The sequence below is a fragment of the Orycteropus afer genome, unplaced genomic scaffold (genome assembly GCF_000298275.1).
Source record: "Orycteropus afer afer isolate SDZICR_OR568_19922 unplaced genomic scaffold, OryAfe1.0 scaffold00031, whole genome shotgun sequence".
NCBI lineage: Eukaryota > Metazoa > Chordata > Mammalia > Tubulidentata > Orycteropodidae > Orycteropus > Orycteropus afer.
The window spans coordinates 14672310-14689527 of NW_006921618.1; the positions used below are offsets into that span (position 1 = coordinate 14672310).

General features: G+C 40.7%; 1 protein-coding gene across 1 annotated transcript in view; it reads left to right on the plus strand.

Annotated features, from left to right (window-relative positions):
- The window catches only part of WDTC1 (WD and tetratricopeptide repeats 1), a 49390-nt gene that overhangs the window by 17920 nt on the left and 14252 nt on the right, over positions 1-17218 (plus strand). Inside the window, exons 3-5 of the mRNA XM_007935794.1 lie at positions 12074-12120; positions 12555-12666; positions 15585-15772. Coding sequence (XP_007933985.1) covers positions 12074-12120; positions 12555-12666; positions 15585-15772 — 347 coding nt within the window. The remainder of the gene's footprint in view (positions 1-12073; positions 12121-12554; positions 12667-15584; positions 15773-17218) is intronic.

The window sequence follows — 17218 nt, forward strand, 5'->3', positions numbered from 1 at the left end:
AAATTTTGGTCAATGACATGAGATAAAATATATGTGAACTGCTGTATGAAAAGTGAATTTACTCTGTAAATCTTCACCCAAATCCTAATTAAAAAAAAAAAAAAAAAAAAAGATAAGGTCCTTAACGTATAGCCATGCAAAGTGGGCCACAGGCTGTCTCTAAGCCAGAGAATGCTTGTTCCTAAAGTGAAAGTCCTCTCTTTTTCTACATTTGTTTTGTACCTCTCTCCTTCCTGTACTGTGGTAGAACTTGGTCCCATACTGCCATAAACATAAACCTATCTATGTTTGGGAGCTCTGGTAGCGTAGTGCCTAAGGCACTTGACTGCTAACCAGAAGGCTGGCGGTTCAAATCCACCAGCCACTCCTCGGAAAGAAGATGGGGCAATCTACTTCCGTAGTGATACTGCCTCGGAAACCCAAGGAGGGGTCGCTATGAGTTGGGTCGGACTTGACGGCACATAACAACAACAACAACATCTATGTTTATCCTACTGTTTACTCCCTTTCCTCCAAGTACCATTTACATACTGGGAGTTGAATAAATTCTTAATGAGTTGTCTATTTGGTTAGGGCTTAGAGTAGCAACTTAATAGCTACAGAAATAACCTTCTTGAGAAAATAAATAGGAAGGAATCTAGTTGTGCAAGGTTTGTACCGTTTGTGAATATCCTAGCCATTGTGGAGGAGTCTTTGATAGCAGGATCTGGATGGAAGACACACAGGTTGCTGAGAGAAGACTACTGAGAACTAGTTCTGGGAATGGGAACTAGCATTTACCAAGGTGTGCTAGTCATCTTACATTACATCTTTTGATCTTCACAACAATCTTGTCAGGTTGACATTATTATCATATTATTATATATTGTGTATATAATACTAATTTCATTTCATAAATGAAAAATATAAGGCCTTGGGAATTGTAAGTAACTGTTCATACAGCTAAGAAGAGGCCAGGATGGAATTAAACCCAGGTAGCTCATTCACTTTACAGTCTTGCCTCCCACTAACCATCCTCTCAGATCTTCAGTTTAATCTTGTCAAAATAAATTTGGACAAAAATATCTCCAAATTTTTGGTTATACCAGGATACACATTTATTTGCCAACCTTCTAGGCTCTTTTCTTTCCTTTTTTTTTTTTTTTTAATTCAATTATGCAGTAGATTATAGCTTTTTTTCTCCCAGAAAGAATGACTTTGATTACCTTTCCCCTGTAGACCCTATGTTTTGATAGATTGCTGTCTACTAAATTGTATTTATTAATAATATTTCCCATTTTAAATCACTTTGTCACACCATAACTGCTCATCAGAAATCCTGAGAAGTCGAGTTACATGTATCTTGGGCTACAACACAGAATTGGTATATCTCTAGTAAAATGCAAAACAAACTGCATCCCACCCCACCCCTCAAAAAACAGCAAATAGAAAAACCACATGGCATTGTGCCTAGTCTAGGCTGCCCAGTCTCCTGTAAATGTTCTTTTCCCACTGGACTTTTTAAATACACTAACTCACTGAAATCGGAACTACCATATATGTACAACACTATTTTTTTTTGCTTTACCAAACATAATGTCTTTCTCCAGGAAATGATTCCTCCTTATAATATGTCCAAAGTACATGAGATGAAGTCTTGCCATCCTCACTTGTAAGGAGCATTCTGGCTATACTTCTTCCAAGACAGATTTCTTTGTTTTTCTGGCAGTCCATGATACGTTAAGTATTCTTCACCAACACCATAATTCATAGGCATCATCTCCCTTGATCTTCCTTATTCATTGTCCAGCTTTCACATGCATATGAGGCAATTGAAAATACTATGGCTTGGGTCAGCCACACCTTAACACTCAAAGTGACATCTTTGTTCTTTAACACTTTGAAGAGGTCTTTTGTAGCAGATTTGCCCAAAGCAATACGTCATTTGATTTCTTGATTGCTGCTTCCACAGGCAGTGATTGTGGATCCAAGTAAAATGAAATCTTTGACAACTTCAATCTTTTTTCCATTTATCATTATGTTGTTTATTGGTCCAGGTGTGAGGATTTTTGTTTTCTTTATGTTGAAGTATAATCCATACTGAAGGCTTTGATCTTCATCAGTAAGTGCTTCAAGTTCTCTCTACTTTCAGCAAGCAAAGTTCTGTCATGTGCATATTGCAGGTTGTTAATGAATCTTCCTCCAGTCTTGATGTCATGTTCTTCTTCATATAATCTAGCTTCTCAGATTATTTGCTCCACATACAGATTGAATAAATATGGTGAAAGTATACAACCCTGACATCCACCCTTCCCGATTTTAAACCAAGCAGTATCCCCTTGTTCTGTTTGAACAACTGCCTCTTGGTGTATATACTTGTTCCACATGAACAAATTAAGTGTTCTGGATTTCCTATTCTTCTCAATGTTATCCATAATTTGTTATGATCCACACAGTTGAATGCCTTTGCATAGTCAATAAAACACAGGTAAACATCTTTCTGGTGTTCTTTGCTTTCAGCCAAGATCTATCTGACATCAGTGATAATATCCTTTATTCTATGCCCTCTTCTGAATCCAGTTTGAATTTCTGGCAGTTCATTGTAGATGTATTGCTACAACCATTTTTTAATTATCTTTAGTAAAAGTTTACATGCAATTGATATTTATGATAATGTTTGATAATTTCTACATTCTGTTTGATCACCTTTCTTTGGAATGGGAACAATTAAGGATCTCTTCCAGTCTTCCAAATTTCTTGGCATAAACAATTGAGTGCTTCTAGCATTACATCTGTTTGCTGAAACATCTCAATTGGTATTCTGTCAATTCCTGCCTATTTTTCACTAATGTCTTTAGTGCAGTCTGGACTTCTTCCTTTAATCCCATCAGTTCTTGATTGCATGCTATTTCTTGAAATGGTTGAACATCAACCAATTCTTTTTGGTACAGTTACTCTTTATATTCCTTTCATCTTTTTTGATGCTTCCTGCATTGTTCAATATTTTGCCCATAGAATCCTTTAGTATTGCAATTTGAGGCTTGAATTTTTTTATTCAGTTCTTGCAGCTTGAGAAATGCTGAGCATGTTCTTCCCTTTTGGTTTTCTAACTTCAGGTCTTTGCACCTTTCATTATAATTGACTTTGTCTTCTCGAGATGTTCTTTGAAATCTTCTGTTCAGCTCTTTTATGTCATCATTCCTTCTATTTGCTGTAGCTACTCTGTGTTCAAGAGCAAATTTCAGAGTGTCTTCTAACATCCATTTTGGTCTTTTCTTTCTTTTCCTGTCTTTTTTGCTTTCTTTTTGTGTAATGTCCTTGATGTCATCCCACAACTCATCTGGTCTGTGGTCATTAGTGTTCAGTGCATCAAATCTGTTTTTGAAATGGGCTCTAAATTCACGTGGGATATACTCATGGTTATATTTTGGCTCTCATGGACTTGTTTTAATTTTTTTTCTGCTTCAACTTGAACTCACATATGAACAGTTGATAGTGTATTCCACAGTCAGCCCCTGGCCTTGTTCTGACTGAGGAGATTGAGCTTCTCCATCATCTCTCTCCATAATTGTAGTCTATTTGATTCTTGTGTATTCCATCTGGTGAGGTCCACTTGTACAGTCACTGTTTTATGTTGTTGAAAAAGGCATTTGCAATGAATAAGTCATTGGTCTTGTAAAATTCTATCATACAATCTCCAGCATCATTTCTATCACCAAGGCCGTAGTTTCCAACTACTGATTCTTCTTCTTTGTTACAATTTTTACAGACCACTCATCAGTAATTATAAATGCATCTTGATTATATGTTTGATCATTTTCAGACTGCAGAAGTTGGTAAAAATCTTCAATTTCATCATGTTTGGCATTAGTGGCTGGTACATAAATTTGAATAATACTAGTATTAACTGGCCTTCCTTGTAGGATTGTGGACATTATGCTGTCACTGACAGCATTGTACTTCAGGATCAATCTTCAGATACTCTGTTTGACAATGAATATGATGACATTCCTCTTCAATTTGTTATTTCTGGTATAGTAGACCATATGATGTTTGTCTTGTTCAAAGTGGCCAATACCAGTCTTTTTCAAGGAGCTCTGGTGGTGTAGTGCCTAAGGGATTTGACTGCTAACCAGAAGGCTGACAGTTCAAACCCACCAGCCACTCCTTGGAAGGAAGATGAGGTAATCTACTTCCGTAGTGATACTTCCCAGAAACCCAAGGAGGGATCAACATGAATCAATCCAACTTGGCAGCGGTGAGTTTGGTTTTTGTTGTTAGTCCTTTTCAGCTCGCTAATGCCTAGGATATCAATTTTTATGCATTCCATTGCATTTTTACAGCTTCCACTTTTCCTAGATTCATACTTTGTACATTCTACATTCCAATTATTAATGGATGTTTGCAGCTGTTTCTTCTCATTTTGAGTCATGCCACATCAGCAGATGAAGGTCCCTAAAGCTTTACTCCATCCATGTCATTAAGGTCAATTCTACTTTGAGGCAGCAACTCTGCCCCAGTCATATTTTGAGTGCCTTCCAACCTGAGGGGCTCATCTTCTGGCACTATGTCAGAATGTTCTGCTCCTATTTATAAGGTTTCACTGGCCAGTTTTTTCAGAAGTAAATCTGCAGGTCCTCCTTTCTAGTGTCTTAGTCTGGAAGCTCCACTGAAACCTGTCAACTATGAGTAACCCTGCTGGTTTTGAAATACTGGTGGCATAGCTTTCAGCATCACGGCAACCTGCAAACCACCACAGTATGACAAACTGACGAGTAAGTGGTGATACCAAAAAAAAAATTTTAATAAAACCAACTAAAAGTCTCTTTGCTTTTTACTGTCATCCTGTGCCTATAATTCTAAGTAATGTCAGTGATAAAATAACCTCTCCCTGCTGTCTCCTCCTCCCAGACACTATATTGTTGTTGTTGTTAGGTGCCATCAAGTCAGCTCCAACTCATAGCGACCCTGTGTACAACAGAACAAAATACTGCCTGGTCCTGTGCCAGCCTCACAATACTTGCTGTACCTGAGCACATCATTGGAGCCATTGTGTCAATCCATCTCATTGAGGGCCTTCCCTTTCTTCGCTGACCCTCCCAGACAAGCATGATAGCCTTCTCCAGGTAATGGTCCCTTCTGACAACATGACCAAAGTAGGTGAGACGAAGTCTGGCCATTCTCGCTTCCAAGGACATTGTGGCAGCACTTCTTCCAGGACAGCTCTTCAGCATTCTTCACCAACACCACAACTCAAAAGCACCAACTCTTCTTTTGTCTTCCTTATTCATTGTCCAGCTCTCACATGCATGTGAGGTGTTTGAAAATACCATGGCTTGTGTCAGGCGCACCTTAGTCTTCAAGGAGACATCTTTGCTCTTCAGCACTTGAAAGAGGTCTTTTGCAGGAGATTTTCCCAGTGATCCTCTGATATCTTGACTGCTGCTTCTATTGGTGTTGATTGTGGAACTAAGCAACATGAAATCTTTAACAGCTTCAATCTTTTCTCCATTTATTGTGATGCTGCTTATTGGTTCAGTTGTGAAGATTTTCATTTTCTTTATGTTGAGATGTAATCTACACTGCAGGCTGTAGTCTTTAACCTGCATCATCAGTAAGTGCTTCAAGTTATCTTCACTTTCAGCAAGCAGTTGTGTCATCTGCATATCACAGGTTGTTAATGAGTCTTCTTCCAATCCTAATGCGATGCTCTTCTTCATACAGTCCAGCTTCTTGGATTGCTCAGCATACAAAGTATGGTGAAAGGATACAACCCTGACGCACTCTCTTCCTGATTTTAAACCATGCAGTATCCCCTTGTGCTATGTGAACTACAGCCTCCTGGTCTATGTACAGGTTCCTCATAAGGACAATTAAGTGTTCTGGAATTCCCATTCTTCTTAATGTTATCCATAATTTGTTAAGATCTAAACAATTGAATGCTTTTGCATAGTCAATAAAACACAAGTAAACATCTTTCTGGTATTCTTTGCTTTGAGCCAAGATCCATCTGACATCAGCAATTATATCCCTCATTCCACATCCTCTTCTGAATCTAGTTTGCATTTCTGGAAATTCTCTGTCTATATACTGCTGCAACCACTTTTGAATTATCTTCAGTACGATTTTACTTGCGTGTGATATTAATGAGATTGTTCGATAATTTCCATTCTGTGAGATCACCTTTCTTTGGAATGGATACCAATATGGATTTCTTCCAGTCAGTTGGCCAGGTAGCTGTCTTCCAAATCTCTTGGCATAGCCGAGTGAGTGCCTCCAGGGCAGCATCCATTTGTTGAAATATCTCAATGGGTATTCCATCGATTCCTGGAGCCTTGCTCTGTGCCAGTTCCTTCAGTGCAGCTTTGACTTCTTCCTTCAGTACCATTGGTTCTTGATCATATGCTACCTCCTGAAATGGATGAACATCGATCAGTTCTTTTTGGTACAGTGACTCTATGTATTCCTTCCATCTTCTTTTGATGTTTCCTGCATCATTCAGTATTTTGCCCATAGAATCTTTCAATTCAAGCTTGAGGCTTGAATTTTTTCTTCAGTTCTGTCAGCTTGAGAAATGCCGAGCATGTTCTTCTCTTTTGGTTTTCTAACTCCAGGTCTTTGCACATTTCAGTATAGTAATTGACTTTGTCTTCTCAAGATGCTCTTTGCAATCTTATATTCAGATCTTTTATCTTGTCATTTCTTCCATTTGCTTTAGCTACCCTCTGTTAAAGGGCAAGTTTCAGAGTCTCTTCTGACATCCATTTTGGTCTTTTCTTCTTTTCCTGTCTTTTAATGACCTTTTGGTTTCTTCATGATATTCCTGATGTCATCCCACAATTCCTCTGGTCTTCAGTCATTGGTGTTCAATGCATCAAATCTATTCTTTAGGTGGTCTCTAAATTCAGAAGGGATATAATCAAGGTCATATTTTGGCTCTTGTGGACTTGTTTTAATTGTCTTTAGCTTCAACTTGAACTTCATGTTGAAGTTATGTTTAACTTCAGCTTCAGCTTCAACTGCATATGAGCAATTGATGGTCTGTTCCACAATCAGCCCCTGGCCTTGTTTTGGCTGAAGATATTGAGCTTCTCCAGTGCCTCTTTCCACAGATGTAGCCAGTCTGATTCCTATGTACTCCATCTGGCAAAGTCCATGTGTATAGCCACTGTTTATGTTGTTGGAAAAAAGTATTTACGATGAATAAGTCGTTGGTCTTGCAAACTTCTGTCATGCAATTTCTGGCATTATTTCTATCACCAAGGCCATATTTTTCAACTGCCAGTGATTCTTCTTTGTTTCCAACTTTTGCATTCCAGTCACCAATGATAAACAACACATCTTGATTGCATGTTTGGTCAATTTCAGACTGCAAAAGTTGGTAAAAATCTTCAGTTTCCTCATCTTTGACTTTGATGGTTGATACATAAATTTGAATAATAGTAGTATTAACTGGTCTTCCTTGTAGGCATATGGATATTATCCTATCACTGGCAGCATTGTACTTCAGACACTGTGCTATCTAGCAAATTATAGGGATTTATAATAAATAGTGATTATAAGCAATATTTAATAAAATTTAAGTAGGAACCGAGCGTTAGGTTGTAATTTGGAACTTAAGCAAGATTTGGAGCTTTTATTGCAGATCCTTTCCCTGTGCACTTCCTGTTTCCTCCAGTTCTCTGGTTTGCAAGGCTTACCCTAAGTAGTTACATTTCCAGGACTTCAGGGAGGCACACTAGAGGTATATTCCTCTCTAGGAGCCACCTCTAATCAGTCCTCCTCTCAATTCCATAAAAGTTCGAGATTTTCACCCCTTCCTTTTTATCTACTTTATAATCCTGATATGTCATAAGCACATTTTCTTCCATTGTATTCTTCAGCATAATTATAGATCATGTACCATACCCAAGTCAGTCTTATTTATGAAAGTAAAAATAACTCCTCTTGAACACTGTTTCTTGTAAAGTAGGTTCCCTAATGCATGTTCTAACTTGTAAAGCCTTTTATTTATTTATTTTTTTTTTTGTCAGTGGTTACTTTGTGTGCATTTTTATATAACCTACTCTGAGCTTTCTTTGTATACTTTCTCCAAGTCACCTGTCTCTTAGCTATTTTTTAACAGGTAAAAATGAATCATGAGTATATTTGTTCACTGTGGCCCCTGTCTTCTGTACTTTGGGTGAATTATTGATTTGAGTACAAATGTCTTGGACAAATACAGTCATTCAAGAAGCATTAATGCAGCTGTTGCATTGTGGTAAATTGTGGTCAATATCATGAGACAAAGTGTATGTGAACTGCTGTGTGGAAAGTGAATTTGCTCTGTAAATTTCCACCCAAATCACAATTTAAAAAAAAAAAAAGAAGAAGAAGCATTAATGCAATTCTCAGATAGTATTTAAGAGCCTGAGTTCTACAGGCTGAACTATTAGGTATGTCTGTGAATCAGGGAGTATACCCAAGACCATGTATAGGGTTGGCAGACAGCGGTCCTATAAGTGTATTTGTATGATCTGTAAGAATTCCCAGGTGTATAGTAGAGCTGACAAGGGACAAGGTTGTAGTCACTTCTTAGTTACAGCCAGCTACCCAGAGGGAGCGAGTAGTTGAACCTGTGGGCTCGGGACCATTGTCACAGGGGACATCAAGCTCAATTGGCATAACATACTACACAAAACATTGTTCTACCTCCTACTTTGGTGAGTAGCGCCTGGGATCTTACAAGCTTGCAAGCAGCCATCTAGATGCAACAATGAGTCTCTCCTCATCCAGAGCAAAGAAGAATAAAGAAAATCAAAGATTCATAGAAAGAATGAGTCCTAGTGACTGGTACACCATGTGCTGCAGCCTATACGACTATGGGAGTAGAAGAGCTAGATGGTGCCCGGCTACCACTGTCAGCTACTGGAGTGGAATCTATGTAGGAGATCCTGGATAGATAGGGAGAACAATAGGGAACAAAATCATTTGGGTAAAAGAAAAGCGGGGGGGACTAGGTTTGCTGGTCTGATAGAGGCTGGTGAAACCACTGAGACTATAGCCCCTAGTTGCCCTTCAGGTCTGGAGTTGAACCCACACCTGTGGCTTCCATCCACACAAAAGACAGGCATATGAGTTGAACATTTACCTGAGGTAGATACACTCCTTGGAGAGAACAATCATGAGAGAAAAAAGGGCTGTTTATACACAGGGAGACAGCTCAGGGACAGGAATTCATGGAAGGATGGACACTGGGAAGGGGTAACTATGGGGAGGAAATGGGAGGGGAGCTGTTGCATTGTGGTAAACTGTGGTCAATGTCATGAGACAAAGTGTATGTGGATTGCTGTATGGAAAGTGAATTTGCTCTGTAAATTTTCACCCAAATCACAATTTGAAAAAAAAAAAAAAAGCTAAATGTAGCTAAATAGTGCAAACAGAAAAAAAAAAAAAAAAAAAAAAGAGCCTGTATTCTTGAGTTAAAATCCTACTTCCTATCACAGTTAGATATGCCACCTTAGGCAGGTTATCAAACCTCTCTGAGCATTTTTTTTTTTTTTAAATCTGTGAAATGAGTAATGATACCTATCTCTTAAATGTGATAATGGTAGAGTGCTGTATTCATTTCCTACTGCTGTTGTAACAAATTTAGTGGCTTAAAACAACACAAATTAGTTGTCTTACAATTCTGTAGATCAGAAGTCTGGTATGGGTTTCAGCAGGCTAAAGTCATGATATTGGCAGAGCTGTGTTTCTTCTGGAAGCTGTAGGGGAGAATCCATTTCCTTGCTGTTCCCAGCTTGTAAAGGCTTCCCCATGTTCCTTAGCTCATGCCCCCCTTCCTCTATCTTCAGAGCTGGCAACAAGAGGTCAGGTCTCTTTCATGCCTTCATTTTCTAATTCTCTGCAGCTGGAAAAGGCTCTCCAATTTTAAATATGCATGTGATTAGATTGGGCCCACATAATTAATCCAGGATAATCTCCCCATCTCAAGGTCCTTTACCTTAATCACATCTGAAAAGTCCTTTTTGCCCCCTAAGGTAACATATTTATAGATTCCGAAGATTAGGGCAGGGACACCTTTTGGAGGGCCTTTTATTCTGCCTACTACAAATACATAGCACTGTGTGTAGCTCTCTTTGTAAACCCTCTAAGTGACAGTCATTCAAGGCCCTCAGTGTTCTGGGAGATTCCAAGATAAAAATGTGACTCTTAAGCACAAAGAGTTTATAGCCTGGTGGTAAAATGAGAAGGCCAAGGACAAACATGATTCTGACCCAGGAAGATGACCAGACCATGTGTGGGGTTTCAACCAAGTGCCATGGGAAAGTGAGAGGCCTCAGGTTAGCAAGTGATCTAGTGAGTTTGAACAGAGTGAGTGTGTCAATAATGTATGGAAACAGAGAACCAGAAAATAAATGAATTTTAATCCAGATGGGAATCTTTACAGGACAAAAGGTAAGAGGAAAAGAGAAGGCAAAGGAAATGCTTTTCTGACTGGATAGTCAGGGATTAGATTTGTTCATATCTCAGTTCTTCCCATTAGTCCTGCTGGACTCACTTGTTCCTTCAGGCACAGATCATGCCAGGCACTGTACCTGGCCTTGGGAATGTAATGAACACAGTATATAAGTCTGCTTTCTCAGGGCTCATTGTTATGGAAGAAAACAATCTTGTCAGTGCAGTCATAACACAGTGTGACAGTAGGATCCCATAAGAAGGGTACATCTCCCTCCCAAACTTACAGGACAGAGAAGGCATCCTGAAGGAAGTGCCGATAAGCTAAAACCTGAAGAATGAGTTGAGTTACTTTGGGCTGCAAACAGCCTAACTCAAATTTCTTAAGCAATAATTAACTGGCTCACTGAACTAGATGTCCAGGAGTGGGGCAGGCCCTAAGGTTGGTTACTCTGGTCACTCTATCTCCATTTTTCTGTGATTTCCTCAGCTGGACTGGCCTCTCTGTGTTGGTTTTACCCTCAGACTGGTTCCCTTCATGGTGGCACAATGTATGCAGCAATTCCAGATGTCACATCAGTACACCCAGCATCCAGAGGAAGAAAAACATCTCTTCCATAGACTCTCTCCTCAGAATAAGAAAACTTCTTGTCCAAAAGCTCCCCAGTGTTTCCCTTGCATCTGATTGGGGTCACAGGCTCACTTCTGAACCTGTCCCTATGATTAAGGGGATGCCAAATTCTATTTGGCTTCAGCCTGAACCTATCACTGTGGCAGGGACAGTGGGTTCACCCTTCTTGAAGCATGTGGTTTGCTTTGGGGCAGGGAAATAATTAAATGAAAAACAAAATGGTGTTAAGAGTAAAGGAAGATGAGGAGTCAGAAAAAACAATATGTAGGAATGCCTAGTGACTTATTCTTTCCTTCAGCCATATGAGACTCCTTTCTGCCCCTTCATATCTTCTGCTTATTCATGGATTCTGTTTCCTCATAACTTTAGCTTTGCCATGAGCCTTCATGATTTCTTTCTGTGCAAGCTTTCAACTTCAGCATCTGCTACTAAATTGTTTCTCAATTTAGATCCCCAAGATCAAGACTCTGGCCTAAATACCTTACCTTACCAGGTTCCACCTACTTGAAGTAAGCGCTAGATGATGAGAGACTTTGTTTTGTGTACTACTATATCCCCAATATCTGAACAGTGCTTGGCATGCAGTGGGTGCTCATTAAATGCATAAATAAATTAAGATCAGCCTTTCAGTTAATTGGCTGCCCTTGAGTCAGATGTTCCCCTGGGCAAATTATCTGTGGCTGAGGGGATGTCTGCTCTCCTGATGGGAGCAGAAATTTATTTGGCCCTCACATTCACTACTTCTCATTGTCTGAGCTTCAGTTTACTTTTCTTCAAAATGAAGTCAAAGAAACCTGCCTTTATGGCTCAGAGGTGGTCAGTATCAAGTGAGATCATGAATGTGAAAATACTTTACATATTATTATATGCTAGACAGTTTATTCAATTCTAGCCACTCATATCCACCTAGGAAAGATTGAAGTAGAAAGGCTGGTTTACCTATTCAGTCCCACTTTTTGATGTTGAGTTCCCCAGGAGTACCTTTAACCAACTCTCTTCTTGTCCCTTCCCTTTGCTCCCCAGGGTCACTCAGGATGTGTGAACTGTCTGGAATGGAATGAGAAAGGAGAGTAAGTATGAGCTAGAACATCTAGAGGGTACTGGAGGAGGGAGTGAGGAGGCTCAGGAAAGAGCTGTGTTTGCTCTTAGTAGAGCGAAAGAAAAGAACAGACCCAAATGAAAAGTTTCCTGCTCTCCTGTACTCCTAAGGTTAGTCCACAATTTCAACACACAGGTAAACAATTAATACCAGATGGATGGAAGGTTGGATGACCATCCATATACCTTGTTTTTTTGACAAGCCACTGTGTTTAAGAAATACTGGGGAATTCTCAGAACAAAAAGAGAAGAGAATCAACTGATGTTTACAAGATAATCTTAATTCTATGGCATCTGCTGTCCTTCAGAGTCTTTGTGGCGTAACTTCTTACCAATGGCAACATGGGATTGGGCGAGGGGGTCTGGGAACTTGAGGAGAGCTCAGAACTCCTCACTCTGCTTGCAGCTTGTTGGCTTCTGGTTCTGATGACCAGCACACGATTGTGTGGGACCCACTGCACCACAAGAAGCTGCTGTCCATGCACACAGGACACACTGCAAATATCTTCTCTGTCAAGGTGAGCAAGATGAGCTAGAGGGCAAGGGAAAGGAAAAACTGGACTGTGGCATGGTCATGTTTGTATACGTGTGTCCTGTGTACCCCTTGAGTCATAGACATTCTTTGGATCTGAGCATCTGATGGTTATGCCTGAAACCCCATCCTTTTTTTCTGTGCTCTGCTTCCTCTCTTAGAGCCAAGAAGCCAAATCTAAATGAATTTATATTTGTGTGGGTGGTGATGGTGGGATTTTGAGCATGAACTTTGATAGCAGGCAAACCTAGCTTTGGCTCTGTTATCTGCTGCCTCTTGGAAGCTGATTGAACTGGGCAAATCATCTACCTCCCTGAGCCTGTTTTCTTCTCTGTAAAGTAGAAGTAGTAGTCCACAGGGTTGATGTTACGGTTCAGTGGGATAATTGATTTAAAAAAATAAAAAACTCCTTTTATAGGAAAGGAGTCTGCCTATTTGTTGGTGGAGGGAAGTTGAGCTGAGGAAAGGTGGAAAGGGGACTTCACAAATGTCTTCAGCTCTCTGAAGCCTTGTTATGTGGAAATGACAGGAGACATGTCCTTTATGGTCTCAGATAACAGACCCAGGACTAGTAGCTCTCAGTCTATGGAATCAAATGTAGGGCCAGTGTAGGAAAGAATTGTCTAATATTTAGAGCTATTTGAAGAAGATGGACTGGGCCCTCTGGGTCCTAGCATTGAAGTTTTCCACTCACTGGGAAAGTTAATCTACCAGGTGGAAGATTAGAGAAAATGACCTTTAAGGGCCTTTTAAGCTCTGAGGTTTATTACTAATAAATATAGCTCTGGTAGCATAGTGGCTAAGACACTTGCCTGCTAACCAGACGGCTGGCGGTTCAAACCCACCAGCCACTCCTTGGAAGGAAGGTTGGGCAATCCTAGTTCCATAGTGATACTGCCTCAAAAACCCAAGGAGGGGTCGCTATAAGTCGGGGCCGACTCGACAGCAAACAACAACAACAACAATTAATACCAAGAGAAAATATAAGATGCCTGAACAAGGAGGCAGATTATAAAGCTCAAAACCTTATTTCCCTAAACCCTGCCTCTTTTCCAAGTTCTGAGTCTCATCTCCTATTCCAGGAACCAGTCCTAGATGAATGTCTGCAGTTGTAATCTGTCTTATGATGGTTGTCCCCCTTTAGAAACAGGACAGTGCTGATTCACCTCTTTCATGGCCAACAGAGGCTTCTTTCTGCCCCTAAAAGGTTTTAGGCCCAGATTGAGTCTGTAGAGTCAGATCTGGGGAAGGGACCTAAGCCGTCAGTTTGGCATAATAGAGCACAAAACGTTGAGTTTAGAGACCACCATTTGATGATGGTCTTGATGCTCCTTAATTGTAATACCTTGGACAAGGCATTTAAATTCATGGATGGTCAGCCTACTGTATTACAAAAAATACATGTATATATGGAGAAGAACTCTCTCCTGGTAGTAGAACTACACTGCAAGTATATTTAACCCATGAGCTCCCTCTGGTGGCAACTGCAGGGTGTGGTGGGTATGGCTGTAGCCACAGCCCCTACAGAAAGGCTCACCTGTTTATTTCTCCTGTTCATGAAGTAAATGCCGTTTCCAGATAGGATTAAAGACTACTGGTTGTTTCCGAAAATGATTAAATTCTGTCTATTCCATCTCACCCTTGTCCTGATGAACCATGAGAGAGAAGCATATGTGGAAAGAGTAATTGTTGCTCTTGCGTGAACATTTAAAGTCAGATGAGACTTTAGCTGCTTAAATGCACAATAATACCCCACCACTACCACGGAGCCTTGTGGAGAGTTGGGAAGAACTCTCCTTCCTCAATGTCTGACATGTGGGCTGTTTCTGATATTTGCTAGTATAAAGAGTACTGCTCTGAGCATTTCTAACCAGTCCTTTTTTTCCTTTTGGATTATTTGCTTGAGGCATGAGTCTCAGAAGTAGAAGTTTTAGGTCAAAAGATAGAAATAGTTATATCTTCGTTACCTACACCAGATTTTTTTTTTTTTTTTCTGGAAACATTTGAACCAATTTAAAACACTAATTCCCTTAAAATACTGAAAGTCCTTTTCATTTTAAGACCACTCTATTACTTAATTCCCAGATTATTAAGTAGTCATTGTGAGGCAGCATGGCATATGGGAGTCCAAAAGACTGGGGTTTGAACAGTCTTGCTGAATGTTTATACTGCACCTCAGTTTTTAATGAGGTCATTTAAGTATAAAGAGTCCCTGGGTTAGTGCACCTGACTGCTGCCCTAAAAGCTAGAGCTTTGCATTTACCCAGAGGTGCCTCGGAAGAAAGCCCTGGTGACGTGCCTCTGAGATCAGCCGTTGAAATCCATGGAGCACAGTTTGCTCTGACACACACACGGTCACCACGAGTTGGCACTGACTTGATGGCAACTAGAAACTTGTTTAAGTATCAATAAGATAAAATAACACACACCCTAAGGCATTTGACTGCTAATCAGAAAGCTGGTGGTTCAAACCCACCAGCCACTCCTCAGAAGGAAGATGGGGCAATCTACTTCCGTAGTGATGCTGCCTCGGAAACCCAAGGAGAGGTCACTATGAGTTGGGTCCAACCACAGCACATAACAGCAACAACAGCCACCATCACCCCGCTGGTGTATAGTTACCATCCATTCAGTTCTTACTTGAGGAGCAATCAGAGACAAAGGGTTTCTCAGGTAGTCCAACTTGGCATAGGTCAGGACCACTCTGACAAAGTAAAGGTACGTGTCCTAATTTTGACCTTTGGGCCTATAGGCTTCTGCTCAGGGTTTTTGCATGGGCCTATTTTCTTATCTGGTGTGGAGAGGAAAAGGGGGGCGGAGATGCTGATATTCAGACTAGTCTCCTGACCTGGCCAACCCTTCCCTTACTGCCCCCCAATCCCTTCTCTAATCTCTCCTGAGCAGTTCCTGCCTCACGCTGGGGACCGCATCTTGATCACGGGGGCAGCTGACTCCAAGGTGCATGTCCATGACCTGACAGTAAAGGAGACAATCCACATGTTTGGAGACCATACAAACCGGGTGAAGCGCATTGCCACAGCGCCAATGTGGCCCAACACATTCTGGAGTGCCGCTGAGGATGGGCTTATCCGGTAAGGGCCAGGACATCAGGGGGGCCTGTGCATCCCCTGTTCCCCCATCCCACCCGCCCACACTACTTTCCTTCCACAGGTCTGGCTCCTTCCTGTCAGCAGAGTCCCAGTCTCATTTGTTGGCCCATCACAGTTATCTATATGCAACTCAGCGGGGAGCATAGGCTTACCCTGCCTTCACCTTCCACTTTTTACTTTCTTGTCTTAGTTATCTAGTGCTACTATAACAGAAATACTACAAGTAGATGGTTTTAACAAACAAATGTATTTTCTCACAGTTTAGGAAACTGGAAGTCCAAATTCAGGGCACCACCTCTAGGGAAAAGCCTTCTCTCTCAGTGGGCTCTGGAAGAAGGCTCTTGTCTCTTCAGCTGCTGCTTCCTGGTTCTTGGAGATCTCCATGTGGCTTGGCATCTCTTTTACCCCAACTGTCCTCTGCTCTCTTATTTAATCTCTTTTATATATCAAAAGAAATGGACTCAAAATACACCCTATACTCATCCTGCCTCATTAATATTACAAAGACAACCCATTCCCAAATGGGATTATAAGTATAAGCATAGAAGATTTATTGCATGTATGTTTAGGGGCTGTAATTCAATCCGTACCACCTCTTCTGCACTACATCCAGGCCTGCTGCCCTTCTCACCACCTCAAATGCACCAGGGTCTCTGCCTCCTCTTGGCTTTCACGTTTGCTGTTCCCTCTGCCTGGAATTTTCTGTTCCCAGCTCATTCTGTATCTGACTGTTCTCACCCTAAGGATATCATCAGCTTAAGAGTCATCTCTTCAGAAGTACTTCTCTAACCTGTTTCAAGTAGACTCAACATTATTCTTTGTCTCAGCCCACTAATGATATCCTCTGTAACTCTGATCACCACCTGGAGTTATTTTATTTACTTATTTGTTTACTTACTCATCTGAATCCCCCACAGAATAGTAAACTCTCTTAGAGCATTTCCATGTCTATCTAGTTCTTGGTTGGATTCCCTAGAGCCCAGCACAGTACCTGGCATACAGAGGCACTTATATATGTTCTATTGAACAGTTAAGTCACTGGGCATATACCTGGAGGTGGGGGGAGCAGCCAGAAATGGCAAAGTGGACTATTGCCTTTTCCAGAACATGCACTGAATGGTCACACCTTTGCCTCTGCTTATCTTCATCCTGGAATGATCTCATTCCCTTTCTTAAACTTCAACCTTCAGATACAGCCTTACAACGTGTTCCTTATCTCCCTAAGCTGCCATAATTGCCTCCCTTGTGTTCCTATAGGACTTTGTGTACTCTTCCCTATTATGAAATAGGGGAAGTATCTAAATCATAAATAAAATACAACACAGTAGTGAGAAGCAGGGCACTGGAGTCAGACAGGCCTGGGATCAGATCATAGCTCTATCACTGAGTGTTTGACTGGGAAAAGTCACTTTACCCCTGAACTTCAGT